This window comes from Periophthalmus magnuspinnatus, chromosome 1 (genome assembly GCF_009829125.3).
Source record: "Periophthalmus magnuspinnatus isolate fPerMag1 chromosome 1, fPerMag1.2.pri, whole genome shotgun sequence".
Taxonomy (NCBI): domain Eukaryota; kingdom Metazoa; phylum Chordata; class Actinopteri; order Gobiiformes; family Gobiidae; genus Periophthalmus; species Periophthalmus magnuspinnatus.
Window position 1 is genome coordinate 3,602,419 of NC_047126.1, and position 16,657 is coordinate 3,619,075.

Sequence of the window (16,657 nt, forward strand, 5' to 3'; positions counted from 1 at the left end):
GAGCTTGTGTTGTGGGTCTTGTCGGGTCTGAGCTTCCAGGATGGCGGTTTTAAAGCCTTTTAGTAAAATACCCAGTTTAAACGCGGCGAATATCTTGGTAAGTCACACGTTTGATCATTAATACATGTGATTAAAACGTGTTAAATGTTCTGTTTATCCGCAGCTCTGAGGAGAACTGTAGACTCCACGCACAACCATCTTTAATCAGCTCTAATGTGAACTGATGTGGACAAAATAACAGCTTAAAAATGTTGCATGTTTTATGTGTTTCTAATCAGTGTGTACACCTAAAAAATGGAAAAATAGTGTAACTGTTTGTGTATAATCCCTCAGTCAATTTTAGCCAGAGAAAAGATGGTTTGAGGAGTTAAAGAAGCTGTTTTTGTTTGGGAAAGACGATCCTTTCTTAAACAGGAATTTGGGCCTGAGACATAATCTCTCACAGATCTATCTTCAGACTCAAAACAAACAAAATAAACAAAAGAGAACATTAGTAGGGCCATTAAAGGTTGGATAGAATCAGAAGACTTTTATTGCCATTGTCAGTGAACACAACTCACAAACTAGGAACTTTGCAATATAAAACACTGAATAATAATAATATATAAGTTAAAAAAGCTAAAGTTAAAATGCTCAAAAATAAAATAGTGTTGGAGGTAGATGTATACAACAACATCAGAACAGGCAAACATGGCTTATTAATGTGACCTGTATTATAAAGTGTCCAGTTTAGTGCAGATATTCTAAATCAATAGGGCCATTAAAGGTTGAAACTGGAGACAATAGCTGTTCACAGTGTCGCTAGCTCCTCTCTTCAGACAGATATAAGGCAGTGTCCAGCAGGAATCTGACCAGAACTGAAAGATGAGCAGCCAAACATCTTCACTCCTATGACGATTTGTCCAGTTTACAGATTTAAACTTTGTCTTTTTGCGAGTCTATAACAGAAGCAGTCTACATTCGTGGGCGTTTATTTTCAGAATACAGATCTAATGACCCCAGATTTGACATGATCTCTGTGTAACATCCCAGTCCATTGTGTTTTTTTTTAGCTTGTGGAGAGTGAAGAGCTTTTTCAGCAAAATTTGGCCAACGCTCTTGTTGAGGAGGCTGGTTTCACCGTTAATGTGTAAGTTTTATAATTACAACAACACTTTTCCCTTTTGTATTTTTCTTTGTTTTATATTTCAAACCTACTTCCTGCTATTGTCTATGTTTGATACTGTAGTTCATCACCTGTTTTGTCACCTCTGACCTCGTTTCCAACAGGAGACTTGCAAAGAATCTTCCTCTTCCTGTGGAGAATGACGAGGGACGTCCCAGGATAGATCTGGTTGTGTTTATTATCAACTTGACTTCAGAGCTGAGGTAGATTTAAAGCATATCTGACCATGTTGAAAACTAATAATCCCAAATCAGTAAAGTTCACATTAACATTATGCAACCACTGTTATCTGTTACAGTCTTATTTCCCTTTTAAGCTTGTCTCTTTTTGCTTTTACAAACTTTAAACTGTTTTTTTTTTTTTTTTTTTTTCAGTTTTCAGTCTGTCGAGGCCTCACTGAAATATTTGGACTCAGGATATTTTCTTGGGAAAGTTTGCTTTATGGTCACAAATGGTACGGTTTTCACATTTGAACTAACACTTGGAAAATTAAGGTGAACAATGAGTGTCTTTTGTGTTCTATGTGTCTATTTAAACAGCTCGTAACGTCTCAGTCCCTTCAACGCGCCTGGACGCTGTTCGAAAACTCGCTGCGTCCCTCCAGTGTCCACTGCTGTGTGCGGAGCATCAGGTTTGTTCTGTTTTATCACAGTTTGGCTTCACCTGTGACTCATCTCCTGTGTGTACATCAGGCATGGGGCGATATCGAAATGTTGTGTGACGATTATCACGGCCGAAATAATTGTGATTATCGATTATATCACGATAATCATTAAAGCTGTTATGGATATAAATAATTATAACTTTAACAGAGAATATTATAGATGAGCAGAGCCGTCAACTGAAACTTGGAGGCCCAGGACAATAAGTCTCACATGGCCCCCCGTAATACAAATTAATAGGAAGAGGGTTCAATTCTGGGCCCCCTAAGACCCTGGGGTCCTGGACAACAGACCCCTATGTCCTCCCGTCTTTACTCCCCTGTGCATAAGTCATTTTTTCTGCACATTCAGGTGATACAACAGCGATTATCACAATTATATAACATGTCCCACGAACGATAAACGATATTATAGTTTTTTTGTCCCATCCTTGGTGTACATGTGCAGACTGATGTCACATTAACGCACTAAACCCTGTCCGTACTGTTTTTAAAGAGTCCAGAAGGTGTGGCTAATGCTACAAAAAGGCTCCTGACCGTCCTGAAGGTGTCCGCTGGTCTGGTTCCCACAGCGACGGCCCTGTACCTGTCCAACCTGACCCGCTGCACTGTGCCTCCAGACATCGATCAGCCGAGTTTTGATTAAAAATAATATCCTGCTTTCACTACGAGGAAACGCGAGGCTGCCACTCACTGCACAGACTTTGGTTTTGAGTCAGAGCCGCTGAAAGCCTCCGCTCTGGATCCTGTTTGTTCAGAGGGTTTGGGATAAGTCTCCTGCTGCACGGGCCTCTTCACATGACTCAGTGTAAACCCTCTAAATGAGAGTTTTTTTGTGTGCGACTGGACAGATGTCTTAATATTAATAATTTAAATTCACATCAGTCCAATTATGACTGTTATGTTTTGCTCATATGTTTTACCAAATCACATGTTACATTAATCATCAAAGCACTCGATGATTGATGTTTTTATAACAGTGAACGTGATGATATATACTAAAACTGCTTTGCCACATGTAAATAACATCTAAAATATTTTCTATTGCATCTTTTCTATTTGAATTAAACATGTTTTGAAGAGTTATCACATAGTTTATAGTACTGTATATGGTCACATTTATATACAGTGTTTTTCCACCTTCAAGGCAAGTTTATTTGTACAGCACAATTCATACACAAAGTAATTCAAAGTGCTTTACATAATAAGAAAGACAAAATTGCACAAATCAGAACATAAATAATTGAAAATAATCATCGTAAAATTAACATTAAAACATAAGTGCAGAATAAAATCCTTTCAGTCGTATGCAGAGCTAAACAGAACAGTTTTGAGCCTGGATTTAAACATCATCAAAGTCGAGGTCTGTCTCACATCTTCAGGAAGAATGTTCCAGGTTTTAGCTGCACAAAAACTGAAACGCTGACTCCCCATGTTTAGTCCTGACTCTGGCACCAGCAGGAGGCCGGTCCCTGACGTCCTCCTCATGTGAGATGGTTCTTGTGGCTCATGTGGGAGATGTTCTTTGGTGCTGGTCCATGGAGAGACTTGTTCACACTGAGCTGCTTTAAAGTCTCTGAGCCACAGGAGCCAGAGACCTGAGCCACAGGACACATGTGTGAAGTACTTCCTGGTTCTAGTCCTGACCCGAGCAGCAGTGTTCTGGATGTTCTGGATGTTCTGTTCTGTCTTAAGGCTCGTTTGGAGAGGCCAGTGAGGACGTTACAGTCGTCTAATCTACTGGACACAAACGCAGGATAAGTCTCTCTAAGTCTGGGTTTGACAGTTTACCTTTGATTTTTGACATGTTTTTTTAGACAAGACACTCAGTTTACACCAAGGATCCTATATTCACACACCATTGTACGCAGACACTTTAGGTGAGCTGGGTTAAGTATCTTGCCCAAGGACACAACAACAGCATTCATCTGTGGGAGCTGGAATCGTGGCACCAAACTGGGTCAGCGGATCTGCCTCTGCTCGACCAACGATGTCTGTGCCGAGAACGGGATTCAAATTGCCAACCTTTTGGATTAACGGACAAACACTCTCTACCAACTGAGCCACTGTCGCCACAACTGAGCTACCGCCGCCATTATGATTCTTTTGACCCTCTGTCTGGAGTGGGTCAGGAGACGAGGGGAGACGAGACAATGTGCCTGTTGTCACGTCTACCCGCGCACACAATCTCCTGCGCACTCACACAGACTCACACCAGACTCACACTAACACCAGATTATCTCGATGGCAAGAGTCCATGATACAAGTTAAACTAATATAGCAACGGCAACGCGTCAGCTTCTGGAAGTAGGACTCTTGAGGCTGTAGGACGTCAATGACAGACTGGTTTATGTGGATCTAGATCTGGCTAACGTTTGTTCGGTGACATTTCCCCTGAAACAGCATTTGGTCGGCTGCTAACCCATTTGGCTGAAAGGGAAAGGTGACACCAGTGTGGTTCCCCAGTAATGGTGGTGAGGATAGAAGGTTGGGACTGATACCAAGTGCTCGGCCAGATCACGTCCACATCAGATGACCAGTTTAGACACCTGTTTGATTTCTAAATAGATTGGATTGGTTCATGTATTTTCTTAACAGATATGAAACCATTTAAGGGGAGTTGGTCCGGTTATGACCAAACTGCACAAATAAAACGTTTGTTAAACTTGTGCAAAGCTCTCGTACTCTGCTGGAAGGAGAAAATTGAAAAGAAATCTGTAGAATATGGAGGATTTCAGTTTAAGAGCTGATAAATAACTAATAATAAATGAAAAATAAACAGGTTAGTGCTGAAATAATCCATGTTACGCTGTTTTCTGAGCTGTTGTAATAATGTTTCCTCATCACAAACAGACCTGGAGTTGTGTTTTGTTTCATTCCCACATATTTAACGCACAAATAAACCTGCGTATTTAATGGTTGAGTTATTGTCTCAAACAGAAAACACGTTGTTCCACCTTGTGATGTCATCATGTGTAATACAGGAAGTGCTCCACTGTGTTTTTTTTTAACTCTATACACCTTCACTAGAATCGTTTGGATGATTTCAGCCCTGGAATCGTCAATATTTACTGAACTAAAGGTAAAAAGTGACTGGAAAACTACCACTTCATGACATCACAACGTGGAACAGAGCATTTTGAGCGTTGGAGATGTTACAGATGCTTAAATTGTTGGATGCGATACCGAGTTTATTCCCAATAGAAGTGATGAGCAATTTAAAATATGGGGAATCTTCCTCAAATGTTGGAGGAAGTTCTAGAAAATAAGAAATGCAAAAGCTCCCAGGAGATAAAAGAACAGTTTGGCTTTGGAAAATGAAAGTTTCTACAGATTCTTACCGTTAAAGCAGCATTATTCACAGTGTGGCATTATAAAGGAAATGATGCCGTGGACTCAGAAATGATTAACATGGTTTTGGTAGACCAGTCCAAACTAAACAAAAAACTTGATGATGTCATGAAGTGGTAGTTTTTTCAAGTTAACAGCTCCTTTTACCTTTAGTTTAGTCGAGATAAGTGGCAATTCCAGGACTGAAATGACCCAAATGATTCTAGAAATGAAGGTGTGTGGAGTTTAAAAACACAGCGGAGCACTTCCTGTATCACCACATGATGACATCACAAGGTGGAACAGAGTGTTTCCCGTTTGAGACAAGAACTTTTAGCCTTTAAATATGTAGAATTTGTGCGTTAAACATGTGTGAATGAAACAAAACACAGCCCCAGGTCTATTTGTGACGAGGAAACAACATTATAACATCAGAAAACAGCTTAATATGAGCACTTTAATGTGGAGAGAGCGCACTTGGAAAAATGTAATGAGATTTTTTTTAGAACTGGCAAATCATATTCGTATTTTTTTGGACCTGCCCCTTATTACAGCTGAGCAGATCTAAAGAAATATACAGATAAAGTACTGAACACTAACCTGCCTTATACTTTCCAATAGTTTTATTTGGGTAAACGTGATGCTAACTACAGAAAGAACTTGAATATGAAGATGTTTTTGGACCATGTTCCAGGAGAAAAGAGTGTCGCTGGGAAATGGTCGAGGGCAGAGGCGCCAAAAATGTAAAAAAAATAACAAAACATTGATATTATGGACTGATCTATACCTTAATATAAAACACAGACATTTGAAAGTGTATGGAAAGGCTGGATGGGCTTAAAACCAAAACGATTTTTATCTAAGAAACTCCTTTTTTATTGTTAAGAGACATGAACCTCTTTAAAACTGTTGTATCTAAGTTCTTTTTTGTGAAATTGTTGCCAAGTTTCATTCATTCTACTCCAAGACACAAGGCAGACGACAATATATTTAACTCCAGATTCACTTTTTACAGTTTTTTATTGAGGAACATAATTACAGTTTGGACGGCAACGAAAAACGAACTGAAACAAAGATGCCATTTATTGCTAAACTATTTGAAACGCATGTTCATAATGTTTATAGTGATTTACTCAAGAAAATATTAGGATCAAACTGGAAACCGGACACCATTGTTACATCACTAAGAGTTATCAGGTGCAGCCAACGTTGGATCTGATTTCGATTTCAGCCGGCGAATCCCAGCTCTTTGTAGTTGGCGTCGATGTCAGCGATGACCGTGGCCATGACATTTCTGAAGGCCTGTTGTCCCGCAGCATCCAGCCCCGCCTTCTCCGCCATCACCTTCACGATGATCTCTGTGATCAGCTGAGAACAGAGGGACACGTTAACACCTCGTCTGTGTTTACATGAAACTCTCACATAGCAAATCATCACCACTGGAAAAACTGTCGCCCGGGTCACGTCTCAGCTTATGATTCCATGTCTACACTTTTTATTTTAGAGTTTAAACAATAATACTACTACTACAACTACTACAACTACTGCTACTGCTACTACTAATAATAATAATATGACTGAAAGGGTTTTATTATGCATTCTTTTCTTTTAATGTTAATTTTCTGATGATTATTTAGGATTTGTTTTGTTTATATTGTGATTTTGTCTTTGTCTTCCTTATTCTGTAAAGCACTTTGATTTATTTTGGGTACAAATTATGCTATACGAATAAACTTGCCTTGTCTAATAATAATAATAATAATAATAATAATAATAATAACGACAACTAACACATAAAAAACAATATAATAATAATAATAATAATAATGATGATGATAATAATAATAATAATAATAATAATAATAATAATAATAATAATAATAATACATTTTATTTAGAGACAAAGAGACAAAGATGCTGCACAAAAATTACAACAAAACAGAGTCCATTCAAACAGTATCTACCTTGAAGTTTCCGAGGGCGATCTTGTGCTTGTTGGCGTGAGTGTTGGCCAGAGGTTTCAGGATGGCAGCGTGGTTCCCCTTGGCTTTGAGCAGCTCACCCAGCTTCTTCAGGACAGTGGCCCCATGAGCGGAGACGGCAGCGTTGCCGCTCAGCTCCCCCTGAGGGATGCTCACAAATTTGGGGAAGAGCTTCTGAGTCTCGGGGTGCTCTGTGAACAGACTGGACACAACGCACAACTGTAACTGCTGTTGTTCTGTGAGTAATATTAGATTAGATTAGAGTGTCCTACTGACCGGGTGAGCACCAAGTTTCCCATGCCACTGTAATCAGCCTCTACGGGGCCCCAGCACTTCAAAACGCAGTCAAAGTCAGCCATGACCTTGACAGAAATAAAGTTTTTTATTTTTTTATTTTTTTTTAACCCAAATTCTAAGGCAGCTCTGCAGTTTGGCGCCCCGAATCACTGAGTTAAACTTGAGCTTTGAGATACATGATACAGTGAGTTTTATGTGAGTGCAGGAGGAGGAAACACAAGTTGCATGAAAAACAAATGAACATTAAAGTCTAAATGAAAGGATCTGGATCAATTTTGTATATAAAAAATCACCTACCGACAGTGTAAATCCTGTGTGTGTCCAAATTGCTCCTGACCTGATTTCACCCCACCTACCAACCTTTTATACCTTTGGGTGCCATTGTCCTGGTTCCAAAATCTCTGCGCCCTCCCTTTAGTCTCCTTCTCCTGGTGCATGTCTTTTCAAATGTCACCTCCCTGCTTAATCTGGACACTTGATTAAGGGCAAATAATAATGAGTTATAATTTAATACATATGTTTTGGAATAAATATATAAAAAAATGTTGTAAGTCATGCAAAAAGGGGTACGTGGAATAATTAATTTACATTATAATATAGGCAGGCTTATTATAAATGAATAAAGTGGGTGAATAAAGAGATTTTTCATGCAGAATTAGATTTTAATGTCAGTTTTCTTTTACAAAATAATAAAATACTAGGCCTAATTACATCTCTGATCTTTAAATATAATAATTCACAGGAAAAAACAGGTTAAAGACTAAAGTTTTGTCCTGGGAGACCCCTGCAGCATAAACATGAGGCAAAGTCAAAGCTAAACCGTAAGCCCCGCCTTCCTTAAAGCTGATTGGTCCATCTTCTGTGTTCTGTGTTTACTTCGCCGCTCGTCCAATGGCATCACCCGCTGACACCACGTGGTCTGACGAAACCCGGAAGTACCCCGTTCGCGGTTCTGTAAAAACAAATACCGCTTTTTTATTTGTTATGATGCAAGCTTTGAAAAGTGTCAAATATCTTACGACAAGCACCATGAAACAAGCAGGTAAAACATTAAACTCTGTCCCTCTGTGTCCAGTGTCTGAGCTGTCCGTGGCCGTGCCGTGGGGAGAGATCCGGGGCAGAGTGTGGGGTCCTGAACATGGCCGCCCTGTGCTTTGTTTACACGGCTGGGCTGACAACTGTGGGACCTTCAACAAACTTATACCACTTCTGCCTAAAGGTAGGTAAGGCAAGGTGGGGTTATTTGTACAGCACAAGTCGTACACAAAGTAATTCAAAGTGCAAAAGTAAGAAAGACATTAAAATCACACAAATCAAAACATAAATAATCGTCATAAAAGTAACATTAAAAGAGAAGAGGCAGAATAAAACCCTTTTCAATCGTATGCACAGATAAACAGATCTGTTTGAGCCTGGATTTAAACATTGTCAACGTAGAGGCTTGTCTCACATCTTCAAGATTTGAGCTGCAGGAAACTGAAACACTGATTCACCATGTTTAGTCCATGTTTAGTCCATGTTTAGTACATGTTTAGTCCATGTTTAGTCCATGTTTAGTACATGTTTAGTCCATGTTTAGTCCATGTTTAGTACATGTTTAGTCCATGTTTAGTACATGTTTAGTCCATGTTTAGTACATGTTTAGTCCATGTTTAGTCCATGTTTAGTCCATGTGTAGTCCATGTGTAGTCCATGTTTAGTCCATGTTTAGTACATGTTTAGTCCATGTTTAGTACATGTTTAGTCCATGTTTAGTACATGTTTAGTACATGTTTAGTCCATGTTTAGTCCATGTGTAGTCCATGTTTAGTCCATGTTTAGTCCATGTCTAGTACATGTTTAGTCCATGTTTAGTACATGTTTAGTACATGTTTAGTCCATGTTCAGTCCATGTTCAGTCCATGTTTAGTCCATGTTCAGTCCATGTTCAGTCCATGTTTAGTACATGTTTAGTCCATGTTTAGTCCATGTTTAGTCCATGTTTAGTACGTGTTTAGTACATGTTTAGTCCATGTTTAGTCCATGTTTAATCCATGGTTAGTACTGGTTTAGTCCTAGTTTAGTCCCGGTTTAGTCCTGGTTTAGTCCTGGTTTAGTCCTGGTTTAGTCCCGGTTTAGTCCTGGTTTAGTCCTGTTTAGTCCTGGTCTAGTCCTGGTCTAGTCCTCCTCATGTGAGATGGTTCTTGTGGCTCATGTGGCAGATGTTCTTTGGTGTTGGTCCATGGAGAGACTTGTTCACACAGAGCTGCTATGATGTATGAATTTGGAGTACTTTATGTTAAATCATTCATCTTTCAACCATGTAATATTGCTGCCTCTTTTACTCTGAGTTACTGTATTGTCCTGAGGCTTGTGTCTGCAGAGAATTTCTGTTTTCACCTACCCCTTATCTACGCCCACTACTCTGTTGTTACAGATCAGTGGTGGAATGTAGTAAAAGTAGCAAAGTACTGTACTTCAGTAAAAATGTTAGGTTTCTGTACTTTAAATCTTACAGAGGATACTTTTTACTTTTACTTCACTACATTTGAGAGCAGGTATTTGTACTTTCTACTGCACTGTATTTTTGAACAGGACTGAAAAGTAAAAATATTTATTTTATTTAATATTTTATTATTGTTTGAAAGCGTTTGAAAAGGCTGAAGGTTTATTTTTTATCAAGTTCATAATGTGAGCAAAGACAAATATGACAACAAATAATAAAATAAAATTAGAATTAATAGATTTTTTCAGTTGTTTCTGCTGAACAAAATCCAGCACAAATTTTTATCAAAATCACTACATTTGAAGCTCTGTTAAAATGATAAAACATTAAGTAACAATTGTATTCCCTTTGTATCTGGTTATATTTGCCCAGTGAAGTCTGCAGTTATTTTTAGATATTTTAAGTAAAAAATAAGTTAAATAAGCACTACTAGAACTGATGTGGGAAAAGGGCTTTTGACCATTGCCCTCTGAACTTTGATCAGCGCTGATGATAATAAAATGTGATTGTTCTAACCTGAGGTCATGACCTAAACTCTACAAATGTAAATACTCACTTTTCACTTTTGCTCATTACTAAAAATATACAAGATACCTACATTTAAAACTACTGCTTCAATGTTTTTTTGTGAACTCTTTTAAGTTTCTGACACCAGTCTATTACACAGGAGAAAGTACCACATTATTACAACGTTATTACTATAATTACATAATGAGTTTGTTTACATGTGCTGGAGTGTCTCTGTTATGTTCGGGTTTTTGAGTGTCCTGGTTTTGTGAGTGTCCAGGTAAATGCAGTATCTTGGATGAGCCAGTATCCAGGTTATGAGAAACCAGGATACTCTCACTGGGATATTCTGGTAGTATCCAGGGTAGTGTTCCATGTAGACGCAGTATCCTGATTTCTCAAAACGGAACGTACTGAGCATGTGCGAACTGAAGTAACAGATACGGTAGGAGCAGCAACTTTCCCAAAACAACTCCAATGATTACCAGAGATTTTTATAGTAATAATATTTAAACAAAACAAAAAAAAAGGCAGGAATATTTAATACAACCAGCTTTTAACACCAGTCTGTGTCTGTGTTGCTCTTGGACTAAAGTCTTTCACTGAAGCTGAGACAGTGTTGTATATCTTGTCCCTTTTTTGTTAGAAACTACCAAACCGAAGCAAAAAAAATCCTTAAGTTTGCAAAGTCGCTGGCTTTTTTTTTTTTTTTTTTTTAGCTCATTACCATATCGGTTCCATAGTTGCCGCTCTAAATATCCTGGATACTCTGCACATATATTCAGGGACATGAGTATCCTGTTTTTTTCTGAGCGCATGTAAACGTCATATTCAGAAAACTGTCATGACCTGGATAAGGCTCATGACCTGGAGACTTGAGCCTGTGCAGTTCAGTGTTTTGTTTTTGTTTGTGTTGTTCTGTATTTTAACAGGGCGCTCATGAAAAGGAGAGTCTGATGATCTCATTGGGCTCTCCCTGTGTTGACCTTATTTGACCCCACCCACTTTGGCTGTAAATATGACTGAACCGCATTTTCTTTGTGGTGGTGCTTCCAGTTAAAGGGGAATCCCATTTAATACATGCAGGACATCCAGAACACTGCTGCTCGGGTCCTGACTAGAACCAGGAAGTTCTTCACACATGTGTCCTGTGCTCAGGTCTCAAAAAGAACATCTCCCATATGTTGAAGCCACAGGAACCATCTCACACTCAGAGGACTAAAGCAGGACTAAAGCAGGACTAAAGCAGGACTAAAGCAGGACTAAAGCAGGACTGAACCAGGACTAAAGCAGGACTAAACCAGGACTAAACCAGGACTAAACCAGGACTAAACGTGGGGATTCAGTGTTTCAGTTTTGTGCCGTTAAATCCTGGAACATTCTCCCTGAAGATGTGACACAGGCCTCTCCTTTGACCATGTTTAAATCCAGGCTCCAATGTAAATTTCCTGATTATTTATGTTTTGATTTGTTTGTTTTGTGTTCACTAAATCATGTTTCTCGTTTTAAGAGTGCCGTTATGTGGCTGTGGATCTGGCCGGTCATGGTTTCTCTTCACATCGTCCTCCGGGAGTTTTTTACACATTTCCTTCTTACGTGGCGGATGTTTGCAGAGTCGTCAGCGGTGTGTTCAGTGTTTTTCAAATTGCAGTTGTGTTTGTTACTTTATGCAATACGATGTTATTGATTTGAGCATATTACTCTGCTCCGCTGTGCCACAGTAGTGCGGCATTATTCTCCTCAAAAAACTTGCTCGGTTGATGATCTGTGAAATTGCCCCCTGCAGCTCTCCGGTGGGACCGATTCTCCATCATAGGACACAGTATGGGTGAGCGCAGATTTAAACGCAGTGACTGAGTAAAATGGCTGTGTTGTGCTTATATGTTCTTGTGTATCTTTAAGGTGGTAATGTTGCCGGAATGGTGAGGCTTTTCGTGTCTTATTTCACTTCCTCTCAGTGAAAAACATAATGCTAACTGTTACGTTTTGTTGTTTTGTTTTTTTTTCACCAGTACAGTGCTTTGTATCCTGAAATGGTGGATGCGATTGTGCTGCTGGACTCGTACGGGTTCATGCCCACAGATCAGGTATTAAACTTAAAAGAACTGGGCTTTGAACCATGTTTTTAATGTTTTCCTCTCATTATAAGCGAACGTGGAGTTATATTTAGAGTGAATCATGAGTGTTTCAGTAATTTTGTCCTGCATTTGAGGCTTATGTGCTCAGGAACTTTGTTTTCACCTTCCTTCTATCTCCATATTCACATGAAAAACAAAAATCCTACAGCAGGTCACACACACATGTTAAAAATTTTGCATAGTCCTTTTTCTAAGATAAAAATATGTCAATGAAAATCTGCTCATCGTTCAATATATAAAAGCTGGAACAATATCTTTTAGGCCTCAGTATTTATCTTGTGTACAGTTTCTTTGCAATAATGGGGAGATTTCATCCATTTTTATGTAATAAGGTCATATTTGAACTGTAGAGGGTTGAATAAATAACTCGTGGCTAAACATTAGTTCATTCTGCTGTTTATTTGTTGCAGCTCAGGCCTTTTAATGATCCTGTTTAATTAAAAATGATTTACTGGGATCATCTTGTTTTATTGTGATTGTGTCTGTGGTGTAAAGTAGTTCCAGTATTATGGTTTATCGCAGTATTTCTCTGTAGTGATATATCATGCTTCAAAGTGTGTTATTGAGACAGGTCTAGCAGTGACTCTGGTTCTCCTTCTGACTCTGGCTCTAGTTTTGGTTGTGGCTCTGGCTCTGGCTTTGGTTCTGGCTCTGGCTGTAGCTCTGGTTCTTATTCTGTTATGGCTATGGTTGTTGTTCTGTTCTGGCTCTGGCTCTAGTTCTGGCTCTGACTTTGGCTTTGGTTGTGGCTCTCGCTCTGGTTCTGTTCTGGCTCTTGCTATAGCTCTAGTTTTGGCTTTGGTTCTGGCTCTAGCTCTGGTTCCTCTGGCTCTGTTTCTGTTTCTGTTTTAGCTCTTGCTGTAGTTCTAGTTCTGGCTCTAGTTCTGGCTCTGATTTTGGCTTTGGTTGTGGCTCTCGCTCTGGTTCTGTTCTGGCTCTCGCTATAGCTCTAGTTTTAGCTCTGGTTCTGGCTTTGATTCTGACTCTGGCTCTAGCTCTGGTTCCTCTGGCTCTGTTTCTGTTTCTGTTCTAGCTCTTGCTGTAGTTCTAGTTCTGGCTCTAGTTCTGGCTCTAGTTCTGGCTCTAGTTCTGGCTCTGGTCTATCAGTCGACGAACTCTAGATGGATCACGCCAAAGAAGCAGCTCATCCCCTTCAATGTTGTTTCCTTTTAGAAAAAAATGACCACAGTAGTGAAAGAAGGAATCGAGGGACTTCTGGAGTTTGAAAAAAAATCTGAGCAGAAAAAAGAGAAAATTTACACATATGAAGAAGCAGTAAAAAGGTAATAATCACTGTGAGTTTTACAGTTTTGTGATGGTTCTGTTTTTCTTACTGTATCTGTTTCCTTCAGACTGTCAGAGGCCAACCCCTTTCTGTCAGAAGACTCCGTGCACATCCTTTTGGAAAGAGGTTTAGTTCAGACAGATGGAGGTGCGTCTTCTGTTTTCTCCCGTTTATTTAAACTATTCCAACGTCTTTACCGGTGTTTACTTTTGAATTCTCAGGGGTCATGTTCTCTCGAGACTTCCGCATTAATCTGGTACGTTCAGATTAATATAATTATTTACACGACCAGTGAAAAGTTTGGACAAAATGTCATTCAGTGTTTTTTTTTTTTTCTTTATTTTTACTACTTTCTACATTTTATATATACATTTTATATACAAGACATTAAATATATGAAGCAAGATGTATGGAATTATGAAGCAAAGAAGGTTAACTAACTCTACCTCTAACTCTAATATTTTTTTATACAGTGGTCCCTCGTTTATCGCGGGGGTTATGTTCTAAAAATAACCCACAATAGGTGAGATCCATGAAGTATCAGCTTTATTTTTTACATTATTCTCTATGTTTTTGTCTGTAAAACCCCTCACCACACACTTTATACACTTTTCTCACACAGGCGTTAACATTTTCTCACATTTCTCTCTCGTTTAAACACAAAGTTCAAACCTTCGTCGGCGTCTTTGTCGGTGCAGAACGTTTCATCGACATTGTGGGTTTTGTCGGGGAGAAAACAAATTGCAAACGTACAGCACTTCAGAGTCACACTGAGATCCAACGTTTATGTAAATTTGTCTGAACACATTCTGTACTGGACAGGAGACACGGCACGGAGGAGACTGATGGACAATGGTCTACAGTCCAACAGCCAATCAGGACGCACGACACAATGCACGTTTATACACTGTGATGAAGCCTGTGAAATTGCACTAAAAAATCCACGAAACAGCAAGACCACAAAAGGTGAACCGCGATGTAGCGAGGGACAACTATTTTATATTCAAATCCTCAAAGTAGCCACCTTTTGCTTTGCTGAAAAATACTTAGTAGAGTTATTTCACTTTTTTACTATATAATTCCACATATCTTACTTCATATGTCTGATGTCTTCCGTGTGTCTGTTCTGTAATTTACATATTAAATGTCTTATATTACGCTAATTTCTGATCTGTTCTAATGTCGTTTCCTCATCACAAACAGACCTGGAGTTGTGTTTTGTTTCATTCACACACGTTTAACACACAAACCCTGCACATTTAGGCTGAGTTCTTCTCTCAAACTGAAAACACTCTGTTCCACCTTGTGATGTCATCATGTGGCGATACAGGAAGTGCACCGCTGTGTTTTTAAACTCCACACACCTTCATTTCTAAAATCATTTGGATGATTTCAGCCCTCGACAGACTAATAATAAAGTGTGTGAATGAAAGAAAACACAAAAACACAACTCCAGGTCTGTTTTTGAGGAGGTAATGACATTATAACACGACTAAAAGCTCACAAGAGTCAATTTTGTGTAATATAGGACCTTTTAATAAACATATGAAATGACCAGATAATATAAAGATCATTAAAACAAATCACATAAATGTCATACAAGTGAATTAGGCTTTCAACAATGTTTTAACACACGGATCATTTTCCTTATACTTCCTTAATATTTACAGAAAAACATCGCCCGCATCAGTGTGGAGCAGAGTTTAGAGATGCAGTCCAGAATACGAGCGAGTGTTTTAGTCGTTCTGTAAGACTCCACACATTTTTAAACATTTCCCTACTTTCTAAAAACAGAAAAAAAAAATAATGCAACTTCAACTTTTGTCTTTCCAGAGCAGAAAACGGCTTTGAAAAAATCTTGACTGAAGCAAACCAGATGAAATTTCCTCCACTTCTGCTCCAAGGTTACAGAGACCAAAATGTGAGCGCATGAGTTTGTTTATAGTATTTTTATGTCCACAGTTATTTTTAGCTCGTTGTGCGTTAGAGAGACGACAGAGCAGATGCTAAAGCCGCCGTAATGTTTAATGTTGTCGACACAGCCTCTGTTTCTTGCTGTAAACTTGAACGGTGACCTAGATACAGAAACCTGGGCTGCGCTGCCGATCAAGGGGGAAAATAGAGAGAAAGCTTCACTCCTTGAATGACAAAGCTGCTTCCAAAACATTGTGGCACAGTCATTTTGTGCGTCTGTTACTCCCAGATTATAACGTTGCTGTCTTTTGTCCCTCAGCACAAAGTGGTCACGGTCCCCGGCGACCATCACGTCCACCTCAACAACCCAGAATTCGTGGCTCCATTAGTGTCGGATTTCTTACGCTCCGATGTGCTGGGGCTGAAAGAAACACCCAAACTTTAAAATAAAATACATTTGTCCACCTGCTGACTGCTAATCACAGGGTTTTTTAGTATTATTAACATCTCTCATTTAATTTCAGTATCATTTTTAATCTTGGTAGTGTTTTTTATGTGGATTTTGATGTGGAGACAAGTGCAATTTATAAAACAATACTGATAAATATGAATATTAATGTGTTTTTAGGGTGGCCATGTTTTCCATCTTTCACCTGAAACAGCAGATTAAAAACAGATTTATTTTGGTGCATTTACAGATGTTGATTATTGACACTGTCCCTGTAATATAAACCAAATAAATTAAATTAATATAAGATTATAGTTGTTTTATTTTTAAACTGCAACTTTTGATTTTTAATGTGTTGTAATGATGTGACGTTCGTGAGTAAGTCGGCGGCTCTTTTGAACGATTCCTTAGAGTTGGAGCGACTGGAACCGGATCTAATTTTGTG

At 38.9% G+C, this 16,657-nt stretch overlaps 3 protein-coding genes across 4 annotated transcripts; 2 read left to right on the forward strand and 1 right to left on the reverse strand.

The window, feature by feature from the left end:
* Positions 1-13: 13 nt before the first annotated feature.
* Positions 14-2,909, forward strand: pane1 (proliferation associated nuclear element). Its single transcript, XM_033971966.2, has 6 exons — positions 14-97; positions 1,053-1,129; positions 1,270-1,368; positions 1,540-1,619; positions 1,705-1,796; positions 2,323-2,909. Exons 1-6 carry the CDS (start codon positions 41-43, stop codon positions 2,470-2,472), a joined length of 555 nt encoding a protein of 184 aa, XP_033827857.1. The 5' UTR covers positions 14-40; the 3' UTR covers positions 2,473-2,909.
* A 3,111-nt stretch (positions 2,910-6,020) lies between these two features.
* Positions 6,021-7,878, reverse strand: mb (myoglobin). Its single transcript, XM_033968788.2, has 4 exons — positions 7,733-7,878; positions 7,415-7,500; positions 7,121-7,340; positions 6,021-6,524 (listed from the first exon to the last, which is right to left on the reverse strand). Exons 2-4 carry the CDS (start codon positions 7,495-7,497, stop codon positions 6,384-6,386), a joined length of 444 nt encoding a protein of 147 aa, XP_033824679.1. The 5' UTR covers positions 7,498-7,500; positions 7,733-7,878; the 3' UTR covers positions 6,021-6,383.
* Positions 7,879-8,383: 505 nt separating this feature from the next.
* On the forward strand, positions 8,384-16,430 carry serhl (serine hydrolase like). 2 transcript variants are annotated; one of them, XM_033968275.2, is made up of 12 exons: positions 8,384-8,477; positions 8,511-8,654; positions 11,938-12,051; positions 12,214-12,255; positions 12,330-12,349; positions 12,440-12,514; positions 13,739-13,848; positions 13,918-13,997; positions 14,072-14,106; positions 15,521-15,597; positions 15,684-15,771; positions 16,084-16,430. In XM_033968275.2, the coding sequence occupies exons 1-12, from the start codon at positions 8,420-8,422 to the stop codon at positions 16,207-16,209; spliced, it is 969 nt and encodes a 322-aa protein (XP_033824166.1). In that variant the 5' UTR covers positions 8,384-8,419; the 3' UTR covers positions 16,210-16,430. The 2 variants fall into 2 exon arrangements, with proteins under 2 accessions (XP_033824166.1, XP_055077044.1); XM_055221069.1 differs by having other exon boundaries at positions 8,384-8,654; positions 16,084-16,427.
* The last annotated feature ends 227 nt before the right edge of the window (positions 16,431-16,657 follow it).